The sequence below is a fragment of the Rosa chinensis genome, chromosome 5 (genome assembly GCF_002994745.2).
Source record: "Rosa chinensis cultivar Old Blush chromosome 5, RchiOBHm-V2, whole genome shotgun sequence".
Lineage (NCBI taxonomy): Eukaryota > Viridiplantae > Streptophyta > Magnoliopsida > Rosales > Rosaceae > Rosa > Rosa chinensis.
In genome coordinates this window covers 41,637,822-41,652,287 of record NC_037092.1, presented here as the reverse complement: position 1 = coordinate 41,652,287, position 14,466 = coordinate 41,637,822, and the positions used below count along the sequence as shown (strand labels likewise).

General features: G+C 37.5%; 3 protein-coding genes and 1 pseudogene across 4 annotated transcripts; 3 read left to right on the top strand and 1 right to left on the bottom strand.

Moving 5' to 3' along the window:
• The first annotated feature begins 91 nt into the window (after window positions 1-91).
• LOC112167710 lies at window positions 92-3,301 on the top strand. 2 transcript variants are annotated; one of them, XM_024304760.2, is made up of 5 exons: window positions 92-734; window positions 2,170-2,324; window positions 2,504-2,630; window positions 2,737-2,859; window positions 2,983-3,301. In XM_024304760.2, the coding sequence occupies exons 2-5, from the start codon at window positions 2,314-2,316 to the stop codon at window positions 3,130-3,132; spliced, it is 411 nt and encodes a 136-aa protein (XP_024160528.1). In that variant the 5' UTR covers window positions 92-734; window positions 2,170-2,313; the 3' UTR covers window positions 3,133-3,301. The 2 variants fall into 2 exon arrangements, with proteins under 2 accessions (XP_024160528.1, XP_024160527.1); XM_024304759.2 differs by having other exon boundaries at window positions 2,737-3,301.
• Window positions 277-2,286, top strand: LOC121049208. Its single transcript, XM_040505859.1, has 3 exons — window positions 277-480; window positions 561-734; window positions 2,170-2,286. The coding sequence occupies exons 1-3, from the start codon at window positions 277-279 to the stop codon at window positions 2,284-2,286; spliced, it is 495 nt and encodes a 164-aa protein (XP_040361793.1).
• An 801-nt stretch (window positions 3,302-4,102) lies between the features above and the next one.
• LOC112203845 lies at window positions 4,103-5,095 on the bottom strand. The gene has a single exon (XM_024344754.1). It carries the CDS (start codon window positions 5,093-5,095, stop codon window positions 4,103-4,105), a length of 993 nt encoding a protein of 330 aa, XP_024200522.1.
• Window positions 5,096-5,534: 439 nt separating this feature from the next.
• On the top strand, window positions 5,535-13,045 carry LOC112201905 (annotated as a pseudogene).
• Window positions 13,046-14,466: the final 1,421 nt, after the last annotated feature.

Below are 14,466 nucleotides of genomic sequence, written 5' to 3'. Positions count from 1 at the left end.
ATTTCCCTCCTCCTCACCTGCATAACGGCTAGAGTTTCAAATTCGAAATACGTAGCCCGCACCAAAATCAATTTCCCCTTTTTCCCTCAAAAGCCCTGAGAGCAAAACAGTGTGTGTGAAAAGTTTTCCCACTCCCAAACTTACCCGACCTTTCGATTCCACACCCCAATCCCCAAATCCCCAATCCTTCTAGTGTTTCAATTCACTCTCAGACTCTCCCCAGTCACCAACCCCCTTGGATCGGTCTAGGGTTTCCGATATCAAGAACCGGCAAGAATGGATCCTCTTCCTCGAGAAGTCGACGATTACATCAGAGAGTCGATTGACCACACCCTCGGCCTCCCTGTGTCCGCACAGACTCTCGAATTGAAGAAGCTCCGGTGCTCGGAAGCGGCGAAGCGACGGATCGAAGGAGAAGGATCAAGCTCTGGACCGATTTGGTTGGGTTGCTTATGTGTTTTTGGTTTCAGGCCGAGGCTTGTATGAACGCTCAGGCTTTGAGGAAGTTTGTGGAGGAGAATTAGAGACCAGCGGCAGAGTGTGCGCATCTGGTGAGTCAGTGTAACAAGTTGGAGAAGGAGTGCTCGCTCTATGATCATGACCGAGAGGCTTTGATGGATTTCGGAAACGAGGCAGACCAGAGGGCCAAGGAGGCTGAGTTACGGGTCCAAGAGTTGGAGGATGAATTGAGGGAAGAATTGAAGTTTTACAAGAATGAATACGAGAGGCTTTCGGTAATTCTTTCTGACTATCTTTTAACTTAGGTTTGATCAACTTGTCTGATATTCAGATTGTAAGGTTAAAGTTATAACTCCACTAAAAACACACCCGGTGCTCTATTCTTGTTTTTCTTTCAAGCATTTAGATTACTTATTACAATACATTGTATGTAAACTTGGTTTGATCTTGATGGGAATAATAGTGTTTAAGGCAAAGTATGAGCCCAATCAACTGAAGCCATCAAGTCGTACCAAAATATTAGTTTTCTTCAATGTAGGACGTGTCTAGCCATGAATCAGAAGTTCTCATGTTCCTTTGTTGCTATTGCAAAAGTTCAATGTGCATATTTTTGCTCTAAGGGGTAGTAATCAGTTATTGCCTTATTGGTAATTGGTTTTGAAGAGATATGCCTAATGGTACCCTCTTTATCTCAATCCTTTGTAAAAACTTAACCTGTTGTCAATTTTTCAAGAGAGTAAATGTGAAGACAGTTAGGGGTATCTGCTGAACACTGTGTATAGGATTCAGAGTTTGACAACTTGCATTATCACTCAAACTTGAGCTTTACTCTCTTCCATCTCAGTAGAGTGCTGCTAGATGTGGAATTTGGGAAGCTTAATATAAACTGTGTGTATAAGATTGGCACTTTAGCCTAACTTTAGGCTTTAGTCCCTTCCATTTCAGATTCAGTGCTGCTACTGTATATATTTGGGACCAGGATTCTAATATAACTGTGTGTATAAGATTGGCAGTTTAACCTAACTTTAAGCTTTAGTCCCTTCCATTTCAGATTCAGTGCTGCAACTGTGTATATTTGGGACCAGGATTCTAGAAAGATGTATCATTCTATAATTCTATCTCACTCTTAACAAAATTTTAGCATTTATGGAAAAATTGACCTCGTTTCTCATGAATTTTATTTTCCGATTTTTTAAAACATGAAGTCAGAAGTTAATTTGATTGTCTTAATGCATGCTTTGTTGTTTTTTTTTTTGGAAAAATTTGAATCAAATTGCAGATTGGTTTAGAATGTAAGTCACTGAGTCCATCGCATGGCACTCATTGGTTGTATAATGATTAATGAGAGATCATGCGGAATGTATATGAAGAATATCAATTGTTATCCCACTGAACGTATTAGTGACAGTTAGCAATGTCTGCATATGGGCAGTTGATTATTAGCTACAATTTACGTGACATAATATACCTGCAAATCTGGTTAACCTATTTAGGTATTGTGTAACAAAGGTCATGTAGAACTTATTATCACTTTATCAATCAAATAAGATTGGATTTTGTATTGCAAAACAGGCTTAAATATCAGTAAGAATCACTTCTTTGGCAGATTTTGTATTTCCTGTTGATGATGATATAGAAAAATAGGTATTATGAGTCAGAGTCTCTTTTACTGTGATTTTGCGAAGGCTGATGAATATTTCTATGTTGAAGGTTGATTCATCTGCTGAAGGCTCACCTGTTGAAGAGAAACTAGTGGAGTCTGTTTTAGCAACATTGACCAAAGATGAGACTGGGGCGGCATGTGCATTTTGGGAGGCCAATAGCTGAAATGAGTCATGTCAAAGGTTGCTAAATATGTGGAATGGGTGAGTTTGTTTACCACTGTGCATTGTTCCTTTTTGAGTTGTTTTTGTGGCAGATTATTGATTTACTGCCGACATTTTGAATTGCCCAGTCTACTTTCATCTGCTGCTGATATATGGGTGTCAATTTCTATTTTCTGAAGTCAAAGAATGCTTAAAATTTCTTTTCGTTTACATGGCAGCTTGAGGCCGTCATCTCAAAAAGTTTTATCGCTAGTTGCTGAGTTGAAAACACTTCAGAAGAATAATGTAACACTTGAGAAGGATGAAGAACATCTAAGGATCAATCTTCTTTCTGCTGAAGAGGACGTGAGAAGAGCAGAACGTTTTCTAATATTGAATCTTCCACTTCCATGTCAAACCTGATATAGTGTAATGAACTAATGATATCCCATATATATTATGATGAATGCAGGTCAAATTGCTTTTCGAAGAAAACAAAGTGTTAGATGAAGCTAACAAAAGATTACTAAAGCAGTACCGCAAGGAAAGAAATAATTCTGGTTCTGATGGAAAGCATACTGATGTATCAACGAAGGTAAGAGAAAGGGAGAAGAATAGCTTTGATTGCATGTTTTACTATGCTCTTATACTTTCCTTGGCATTTCATGTCCATGAAATTGTAGTAGGATCTAATTTTATGCATTCTCCCCTTTTGCAGTCAAACAAGCGAAAATCTAGCTCTAAGGTGATGAGCAGCAGCCCGATTCAGGGGAAGATCGATTTCAGTGACCAAGAATCATCAGCAAGACAACCTCTCTCACCGTTGCGTTGTAACTCCCCTAACTCAAGACTGCATAAAAAGCAATAGGAAGCTTCCGAAATAGTCTGATGTATATCACACCTCTCATTTGTACCTTTTTATGTACCCATCATATGGGTTGGTTGGCATAAGATTGCAGATTTTCAAATGACTAACAAAATTGTTTGTAACTTGTAAGACTCATTTGCCAAGTCTTTTTAGTGAATCACTGGAACACATAGATTTACAGTATTATGAAAGAGTACATTTTCTGTTGTCCCAGTAAGAAATGGGAATGTCGTGAATTTACATTTGCATTACATGTTTACAACGGTATATGAAAACAGAGGCTTTAAAAGGTTTAGGTACATGAAAACAAAGGCTTTACAAGGTTTTGTATTGACAAAAATTCAAAGGAAAACGATAGGTTTGATGGAGATGATTGAAATTGCTGGTTGATAACATGAAAACAATAGGTTTGATGATGCTGACGATACATTGGTCAAAATTTAATACAGAAATGGTTGCAGAGGTGTTCATATTTTTTTTTCAACCGATTGTTATTGTTCATTTCAAAACTCTACTAGAACAAGCCTCGGAGGTGGACGGTAATCTTACAAAGATGCTGCAGTACATGTACAGACTACATTACAAAGATCAAGTGTAACAGCCAACTAAAGAGTGAAAAACAAATGCAAAGTATTTAACTTCCTTGAAGAGAAATTACATTACAGTGTAGTATAGTAAACTAGTAATTGATTACAGTGTAGTCAGAATAAAAAAGAAATCTACAAAGATCTCCCTAGCTAAAACTAAAATATACAAGCAGTAGTCCAGCCAATACATTGAACTCGGCCACCAAAAGAAGTTGCCTCGAGGGGAGGAAGAAGTTGGAGTCGAGGAATGCCTGTGGTCAATTATCCAAATACTGATGCTGACCATTGTAAGAAACTCTATATGTAGAAATAAGCAAGATTGTCACTACAAAACGTCAGAATACAGTGCTTTAGGCTGATCTTGATCAAATCCATTAAATTCGTCAGACTGTAAGTAGAGTATCGAGATCAATATCAAGGTCATGATAACCATAAACCGTCATATCAAAACCACCACAGAGCTGCTGCTCACCTTGTTGCTGTTGTTGTTCCTCACAACTGTTGTTAGGTTCTACTTGTTGTTGCGGCACTAGTAGTGAAGACTCTGAAAACTGTGGTTGTTGTTCCTCATACCATTGATCAAGAGAAGCCAGAAACTGATCACTATTCAAAATGTCATCGTAATCATCAACCAAGCCGGTTGGAGAGAAAAGTAGGTTCTCATCCATACAGTAAGCATGATCATCACATTGTGGGGGCAGTTGCTGTGTGGTGCTAGTAGTACTAAATGAGGCACTTCCCTTTTGTTGCTCACACATGTTGTTTTGAACTTGAACTCTTTTCGGTTCAAGTTTTCGGTTTTTGAAAGACATTGTCTTTCTGTGATTCTCATCCTCATTAGTCGCATCAGAACTCTTCTTCCTCTTCTTTCTTGCTCCTCCTTTGTCATTGAGTTTGAGCCGGCACAAAGCCAAATCGGGTGCTTGGTTGATGGTGAATTCATCCATCAACCAAGCAGCATGGTGTTGACAGCCTTTGTCTCTGTTGTTTTCGTATCTAAATTTCCTTAGCTTCCCATAAGGCTCTTCAATTCCACGGACATGGACAGGTTTAGCAGATTCAGTCTCGCTCCAGGTGCCCCCATCGCAGCCAATTCTGCGAAAACAGCGGGAACCCAACTTCTTGACCGGGGAGAAGAAATAGAGATAATCTTGATGTGGAAATTTGGAAGCCTCATAAATTCTCCATATATCCCACGGGGGTAAACCTGTGGTGCCATATATTTCAATCTCAGGGAATGTTTGTTTTCCTCCGATTGGGGTTGGGGATTTGATTCTGTTGTAGAGATAGCTTCCCACTAAATCAGAATCAGTGGGGTGGAATGTTTTCACAACCCCCACATCAAGCTCTTCCAGGCTCATGAAAGAAGAAGCCATTTGAAGACAGTTTGAGGGTTTGAATAGGAAACTCGGAGAGAGAGAGAGAGAGAGAGAGAGAGAGAGAGAGAGAGAGAGAGAGAGAGAGAGAGAGAGAGAGATTGAGGATGAGAAGGAAATCGGAGATGACAGTTTGAGGGTTTGAGTGGGAAACTCGGAGGGAGAGATTGAGGATGAGAAGGAAACCGGGGGTCTATATATAGAGGATTTAGGAAACTCCCTAGCCGATTAGGATTTAGGAAACTTTATTTTCGAAACTGCCCCTGATTTTAAAAGTTAAATACCTAAAACACCCCCTTCTAAGAACCTGATTGGCCAACCCGTGCCACGTCGGCCCTACGCAAGACTTTCTCCTCAACGGTTACTTTGGCCTTTTACACGTGGATTATTGACAGCTTCTTCTCCTTCTGTCTTTTATTTTTATTTTTATTATTTCTCTCTCTTACTCTCTCACCCTCTTTCCCTTTCACGTCTTTCTTCCTCTCCTCTCACCCAGAACTTGAAGCTCTCTTCTTGAATATCAGGAACATGGATAAAAAAATTTCGAGTTTGGAGAGAGAATCAACGCCGAGAAGACCCTACTGCTCCGGTGACTTCGTGGCGGTTTCCGGCCACCGATTGACTTGCATGAGGTAGGAAAATTAATCCTCTTGTCGTGCTCTATCATTAGTTTTTGATTTTGCTGGAGTATTGAACAATTGATGTTTTGGGTATGACGTCAGTCACCGTGTTCGTGATTTCCGGCGGCTTAGAAGAATCAAAAACTTTACGAATGGAGAAGAGAAATTGAATAATGGTTTGTCAAACAACCCAAGGTCACCAAGCATGAATATATTGATCGAAAGGTGCATAGGCTGGTATAAATTGAATGGGTTGTGAAGTTTGGAGATGGGTCAAATAGTGATTGGGTGCCCTTAGTGTTTGCAGGTATTTGATTAAATGCCTCACTTAGCTCTTTTGATTTTTCGGATCTTGTTATGCAGACTGTGATTGATAGAATGTAAACAACATGAGTATATTGGCAATAGATAACTATAAGGTGGACTCATTTATCACTAGTGGAACATTCGAACTATTTTCATTTACTCTAATGAATGTGGGGAAATTGAGATTTTAAATTGATGTATTGGCAATAGATAACTATAAGGTGGATTTGTATACTATTCACCCGTTTGTTGGATTCAGTATATTTATTGCGTGATATATTTGGTCCCAGACGATAGGTGATGCAGCAGGACAGACCACCAAAGCCCATTGCTTCATCAACTGTCGAGACCATTTATCAGCGGATCCTGTTGTGATTACTGGAACTGTTGGAGTACATACTTCCTTCTTCCTCCAATTTGGTCTGCTCTTTCTTTTAACCTCAGAGGATACAAAGGTAGTACAACCTTATTGTGATATGATATTGCTTCAAGAAAATCCATAAATAAACAATTCAAGTACCTAGTCTTTGGAAGATATAAATAAACCAGTTTAAAGATTGCATGTTTTCGGTTTTGGCTTAACATACATAATTTTATCATCATTTGAGGCTACATATTTGTTCTGAAGCTGTCTGTATAACATGGATGTACTAATAGCTAATGTGCTATGGTTGTACTACTCAGGTGCCCTCACTCCTGCTCAAACCCTTGAAGATTTTGTTTTGTGGTTCTGTTGTGCAGACTGTGATTGATAGAATGTAAACAACAGGAGTGTTTTGAGAGAATTTCTTGTGTATTTCTTCTCTGAGTTCAATATCACATTTACATCAGGAGCATAAGGTTGTGATGTGAGCAGAGACCTGCATATTGTCTAGTCTTGGATCAGTATTGCCTCTCAATCCCATATCAGGATTGTTACCAAACTTCAATCCTGTAGGTTTGAGATCTTGATAAGGAGTGTCATCGAATTCCAATCCTAAATTAGGATTGTATTTACTTTCCAGTCCTATATCCTTAACAGTGATAAATGCAGATGAATAAAGCATGTTTCTATTGCTGTCATGTTTCTATTACCCAACATAAAGGAAAAGAAAGGTTGTGCAAGTCTTTAGGTCAATTCAATGGACCTTCTAGTAAGCCTTCTAGAAGTTTAGTTTGTATCAGAAAGCAATAGTTTGTATGGGGATCAAGAAAGCCTTCTAGTTTCTTTAGTTTGTATCAGTGCCTTTGGTTTCCAGTACTGAAGTATTATATGTTTATGTCTTCATCTATTTAGGTTGCTGCTATGTATTCTCATATCTCAAATTCTCGTAATCTCAATTGCATCTCTTATTGGAAGCATTCATTGTATGATCTTTGATTTACAAGATAAAAAAAAATAGAAGGGAAAACAACATAAATAGAATTATATATATTAAAATAATATTCAAATTTGACATCTCCATTGGAGCTAAAATTAGTCAAAATGTTAACATGTCAATTTTGCCATGTCATATGTCAAATTTAAATTTGACCAAGGCTAAAAGACATAGCCATTGGAGATGCTCTAAGCATACAGAACATATCTAGGTTCTAGTGACTGAGATGCATGATTTGCAGGTACCGGATGCTAAGTCGACCATATGCTTTTGGCTGTGTACTGGGATTGAGGACATCATCTGAATTCAAAACTGGTCATTCTGTAAGTGTCCTGTTGTTTGCTGTCAGAGTCACTGCTAGTAATGCACCATTTATTATTATAATAATAGTAATAATAACATAATTCATTATTATTATTATTTTGCAGTATGGTCACTTCTTTCCAGATCCACAGTATGAGAATGTTCAACACATTATCTGTTGTGATTCTTACGCCACATAAGCTTATGACTTTGAGTTTGAAGCTACCAATGAATTTTCTAAGTAAGTACGTAGCTCAGATTGCCATCATGGTATCTTCCTTTTGACTGAAACAAAATAATGCTTGATTACTATATATGATTTTGAGTTGGAAGATACTATATATGATTTTGAGTTGGAAGATACTAAGGGATTCCAGTGCTGTTGGTTTAGGTTAATTTTCATAGTGAAAGCTATACTTGAGAATCATGCATGTTCCATGATTTCTACTTTCTTCATTTGTCACTTTAAAGAGCTCTGGAAGCACATTTAGATCCCAAACAACAGCCCACCTCCGTTTGTAGGAAGCATCCAGTAATGGATAATAGCTTACTGTGCAGCTTTATATTTTTCTAGTTCAAAAGACCATTGACTATGTTCAATTTCTAGTTATTTACTCTGTCAAGGCCAAATTATTTTGTTTATAATATTAAATATTTCTTGCCTCTAATTATATAAGTTGGTGTTGTCAAGTTTGTAAGAGGAAAATTTGTTGAGAAGTTTCGCAATTTTGTTATTCAATAATAATTGGTAATCTGGTCTAGGTAGTACGTACTAGGGCTTTGTCTTCTTTTCTTTTGGGTTGGTGTAAACAGTGGTAGATAAGATTGAATCACCTGTGTGAGGGAAAAAGAACTCTGCAGATATAACCCTTCTGTTATTTGAAAGGTCATTTCCTTTATATGGTCCACCATTGACTCTCTCTACCCAACAAAATTTGGTCTTGCTAATGTACAAGCTGGTTCTCTAACGAACAATCAAATTTTGAAAGACAGTGATGTTAAAGAAACCTATTTCAGCTTCCATTACATCCATTTAGAAATATGATTATTTAACAGTTCTGCAATAATTAAAGGAAAAATTTGTTATATTTGCATACAACTTAAAGAATCATTTATATGAAAGTGGATGATATTTCTTCTAGATAGTTACAATTGTATTTCAGTCACCTTGTTACTTTCCAGAAATAGATTCTTTGATTTTAGTGGGATTTCCATTAGGTTTGATATTTTTTCAGCTTCTATCGTCTCTGTCTCATGGTTGTATTTTTAATTACTAAGCCATATTATGCATAGTATCACTTACTGATATAAAGCTCTTGATTTTGCCTCTCTAATCCCTTTCTGGGTGACTGTTGTACTACTGCAGACATGGATCAGAACCTCCTATTATACAGATTGCGTTTCAATACACAGTCGTTCTGCCTCCTGAGGAGCTCACGGATTCAGGATTGGTTTCCTCAGTTAGGTATGGTTGTTTTACTATATGAGTTGTTAATTGTTCGTTTTCTTCCAATAAATGGACCAACCTATCTCTGACATTAAATTGTATTTTCTATTTTGATGATTCAAATGTTAACATTAGGTAGATTTTTCCTACATATTAAAGTGAATGTGGTCTCCATTATGTATTTTAATTTATTACCTGAGTAGAAGTTCACCTCTCTGATGCTTCTATTTGATTAATGCCAAGTTTCTGTTGTGGTTCTTTTTAAAGCTTCTGATTTGAAGAATTGCTCTGAAGTGGCATTTTGCCAACTATCAACATTCCCAAGGCATCGTGGACACCAGATCCAAGAATTCGAATGCCTTGAGCTATGCTTCTAATTGTAAAACAAAAGATTTCAATAGATGAGGACAGGTTCTAGGTATCTTTGGGTCTTAGACATTATGCTACTGTTTCTAACAGAACTAAAATGTTTTAGCGTCGTCATAATTAGGATGAAAGACTTTAATATATCGTTTGCTCAGATTGTACTAAACACATTTTCTTATTATCAACTTCTACTACAGATAAAGGAATGTGCCGGGTATGGGAAATCTGCTGTCATTTAAAATGTAGCAGTTGAATGATTTTCTTATAAGAAAAAGTGCATGGGTTTGTGCCTCAGCTGCACTTGATTTAAGGTGTCTTACCTATGTTTTTGTTAGCTTTGGTAATTAAGCATGTTTAGCTGCACGTGGCTTGACATTTCCTGGAGTGATGAGAAGCAACATGTCTTGGCGTGACTAAGGGTGAGCCTAATCAAATAGATCTATATGATAGGAACCTAACAAGGACCTTTTTGCACTGGCGTATGCCAGATCTGACTTCTGAGAAGGTGTGAATTACAGCAAAAAATGGGAATGGCGGACTGAGTTTTATGCACGTATTGTATGGACTTGTTACTTAGAGAGTTAGAGGATGAGAGTTCAGATCTCTGGTTTAGCAAAGGTTTTCTCTCGTAGGATAATGTTGATTTCAGTGGACATTTTTAGTATGCTGCATTCGCACTTGGTTTCTCTAATATAAAACCATATAGGAAAACAAAGTTCAGTACACTTTCAAAAAAGAGTCTCATTTCTACGCTTCTTGACCATTGGTAACTGTGTTTCTTTCCGTGGGTGCCTTGTGGTGCTTGTTATAGTTAAATGTGTTTCCGTTGACATCCAATATTGGATTGCATTATGCCAAAGAACTATGATGGTGCTTGAGAAATGGTGTGATTAAAATACAGATCTTAGGATATCTTATGTTCAGACCAAAATGTTTGGAACTCTGACTTGCATTCTGTGTGATATAAAACATAATATGAGAACAAACCTTCTATTAAATGAAGGCTTTTATCATCTTGGTTATGAAAGCTTTCTACGAAATTTTATTCCTTTCTTCTGAAGCATTCTATGTTATTGCTTCTCTACCTTTTTTGTTTGGGCAAATGCCACAAATGATTTTCCCTTTGTTATAGTTTGCTCTCCAGAACATTTAGTTTTGCATTTTCACTATTTTTCTTCCCATCCAGAATGACTGCCTTGCTGTGTTATGTTGCCAGTTACACTTTTGTTATGCTTCTCTAACTGTTTGGATTCTACCGTTTGGGCTGAGCTTGCTGAATGTTCAATGTAGAGGCAAGCATTCTCTTAAACGACGATTAAGGATTCGGACTTTGCAATGTGGAGTCGCCCAAAACATGAATGAACTCTATGACAGTGTTGATCCTGAAGTGGTTATCTCATTACTTGTTCACAAGGTATTTCTCCCAGTTTTTCCATAGTTTTTGTTGTGTTCATGTTGCCTTTGTTATCATATTGCACCATGCAAGTATAAATGTAATTCCTGATATAACTATTACTTTTGTTTTCTTAAAGTTGACTAAAGGACTGTCAAGCTTGAATATAAGAGTTAGTCTGAGTTAGTAAGTTTTTTATATAGATAAATAATTCATACAGGATAATATCCTGTATCGTATTCCTGATTTACATTTCTAGTGTAGTTTAGCTTAGGCATAACTCAGGAATATTATACGGATATTTACATTTTTAAGGATAGTTTAATATTTCTCCAAATGGGTCCAAATAAAAATATTATTATGCTTTCGACTGGCATAGTGTGGAATATTATACATGATGTTTTGAATGGCATATGAATGTTTTAAAATGTCTTACGCTTGGAGGCTTAACGTCTGAAAAATGATAAGCTATTGTCTTGAATTTCTTCTGTATGTGATGTGTTCATTCTTGCTCTCCTAACTGGAGATATAATCTCCTGCGATCGTGCAGAAGGTTTTTATTTGGAGGCTGGAAAGTAAAGTTGTGATATGTTTACACTAATAACTCACATTCGAGAGACTATTTACTGATGCAAATGCTCTTTCTCTTGTGTTGATTGATGTAAAATACTTCTGTCCAATTCATTATTCCTTGACTGAGGAAATTTTTTGTATGGTACCAGTTTTGAGAGATAGGCTCTGTAATTTTTGTTATAAAGAAATATACTGTCATGAGAGAATTGACCAAATTTTGGGCATGATCATTCTAGAACCTTTTATAGGTAGAGATATACCGATTTAACATAATGCGTAGGAGATAAGTTGGTAACAAATTGCTTATTACAAATTTGTGAATTCTATAGGTTATATTAGCAAGGGGTTCGGGAAGGAAGACTGTTATTGCACGATTGGCTTGTGATTCTGACAGTTCAATACAATGAAGCTCATAAACTTGTTCACTACAAGAACGGAAGTTCAGTGACTGCCCAAATTGATGTTGCATTCTCACAATGCCCCGAACTGCAGCCTTTACCCCGATTAGTTTTTGCATTTCTTCGAAATCCTCTGCTCCTTTTTCATGAAGAAGGTGTTCACCCCGATTACCGAATCTACCTGCAGTGTCTTTTCAGGTATTTGATGGTCAAACTGTCATTAACAAAAATCTTCCAGGATTCTGTTACGGGGTTTTAACTTTCAGTTATGAACTATCAGATGAAATACTGAGCTTGTTCTGCTTTATTTTGCCATCTACTCATCATTGTATACTTGTTGCCACATTTTGCGACATGACTTCTTTGTCTAATTAAGTTGATAGTTGTCTTACAAAAGGTTAATTTAATATGTATTTTTGGTTCTTTAGTCTTGAAATATCTTCTGCCACATAATTTGATGTTTGGAGAATTGATTATGCTCTCTTTCTTTTCTGATGGAGCATGAACTCTGCAATTATTGTTCTCTGATTTTTTATTTATTTATTTATTTTTTGCAGTGCACTTGAACCAAGTTCACTTCATCGTGCCATGTATCCAGTCCTCACCTCATATTCTACTCCCGATAAACTAGCATACCCACGCCATTCATTGAGTCGTGCTGCACTGATTACCAGTGGTAGTCCGATATTTTTCCTTGATGCATTCACTGCTCTTATTGTGTTCTATTCTTCAACGGCAGACCCTACTCTACCTTTTCCTCCACCCCATGATTGTAAGTTTTCTGCATTGCTTGGTGCTTTCTTAGCAAATACAGGGTTTATTTGCTTCACTTCTAATACAAGATGTTTTTAGGTTTGCTGCGGACTGAGATCAATAAATTAAAGCAAGAGAGATGTATTACCCCTAAACTCATATTTATCAGAGGAGGGCAGGACGATGCCACAGCTTTTGAAAACTATCTCATCGAGGAACAGGACGTTGACGGAAGTGGTATAACAAGCGTTATGGGTTTTGTTTCCTTTCTTGAAGATATTACAGTGTGTTAGAATACATCAAGTCTTGATATCAAAATTCTGTAGAATTTAATTACGAAGTACAGGAAACAAGGTGTAACTTGCACATTTAAGAGGTGCTTATATCACAGAAAGATGGTGCTAGTTTCTTGGTACCTTAGTCTACCAAAATTTGTTTAAACTCCGAGGTTCAGAATAGGGATGGCAATGGGGAGGGTAGGGTAAGGGGATTAAATTACTACCCACATACCCGACTTCATTCCTCATCCCCTTTCCCTCCCCAATCCCCGTAATAAAATATTGGGGATTCCCCGTCCCCGTCTCCACTGGGGTAATGTCCCTGTACCCGCCCTAATCCCTGTTAACAATATTACTAAGGGGCCGTGACTACTTACCCAATTTCAGCTTAAAAATTGCTCACTTACTCCACTAAAAGTTTTTTTAAATCCATTGACCCTATATAATATCTAGTAACAGTTTTACCCCTATTAATTAAATTAAAACTCATCTCTCTCTCTCTCTCTCTCTCTCTCTCTCTCTCAGTTCGTTGCAGGAACATAGTCTCCGATTACGTCAAGTCCGAGTACTTCGTCTTCTTTATCTTTCTCCGTCGTCCCTCTGCCACCTCCAAGTCTGAGTACTTCGTCTTCTTTATCTTTCTCCGTCGTCCCTCTGCCCTCAATCTCTGATCTGCGGTTCGCTGGATCGCATCCGAAGCAGGGAGTCCTTCAAGAAAATCCCGGGAGATTCCGGTAGGGAATTCGGACGTTGATTTGGTGATTGGATATAGGGTTAAGTTTTTGGTGGATTTGAATTGTTTGATTTGTGTTTTGAGCTTCAGGTACTGATTCGCTTCGGCCTCCGAGATTGATGATGGCTACGCCATTCCTTTTTTTTTTTTTGGGCAGACCACATGCCACAAGTTGTCCAGTATGAGAAAATATGCTGAAAAAATGTTTTAATTTCAGTTATGTACTAGAATAGCATCTGTTTGGTAGATCTACAACTGCCTGTACTAATATTGAACTGTTGTAATTGTCTTGTTGCAAGTTTATTGGTGGGCAATAATAAGATTACTGGGAGGCAATAAAATGTTTATTGGGCAATAATAAGATTATTGGGGGGCAATAATATGATTATTTACGTGGATAAACCTCCTAAAACTTTCAAAATTAAAAACATCTTCATTTTTCACTAATTATTGATTCTCAATAAATTTGTTATTGGGGGGGGTAATAACTTTTTTATTGGGGGGTAAATAAGATTATTGGGGGACAATAATGTGATTACTCGGTATTATTGGGGGGCAATAAAATCAGATTTGGAATTCCGGTCACCGGTCCGGTATTCAGATTTGGAATTCCGGTCATCGGTCGAGCGGATTTCAGTCATCAGTTGCCGGATTTCGGTCATCGGTCGCCGGAGTCCCGGCCGGCCACTGGTCACCGAAGTCTGGCAAGGTCTCCTATCGCTTCTCTTTCTAAGTGACAAAGAAGGAGAGGGCAAAATTGTCCCAAAAATAAATAAATAAAGAATTAATTGGTTTTTAGGGAAATAATCCCTTAGAGTGTTTTGGGTAAATGAGGTTAAAAAA

Bases quoted from the DNA above. Each gene is read 5' to 3' on its own strand.
- LOC112167710 (XM_024304759.2), top strand. The intron at 2,631-2,736 runs GTGAGAAGAGCA...TGATGAATGCAG, and splicing joins TTCTTTCTGCTGAAGAGGAC to GTCAAATTGCTTTTCGAAGA.
- LOC112203845 (XM_024344754.1), bottom strand. From the start codon at position 5,095: ATGGCTTCTTCTTTCATGAGCCTGGAAGAGCTTGATGTGGGGGTTGTG.
- LOC121049208 (XM_040505859.1), top strand. From the start codon at position 277: ATGGATCCTCTTCCTCGAGAAGTCGACGATTACATCAGAGAGTCGATT. The intron at 481-560 runs GTATGAACGCTC...CTGGTGAGTCAG, and splicing joins TTGGTTTCAGGCCGAGGCTT to TGTAACAAGTTGGAGAAGGA. The intron at 735-2,169 runs GTAATTCTTTCT...TCTATGTTGAAG, and splicing joins ATGAATACGAGAGGCTTTCG to GTTGATTCATCTGCTGAAGG.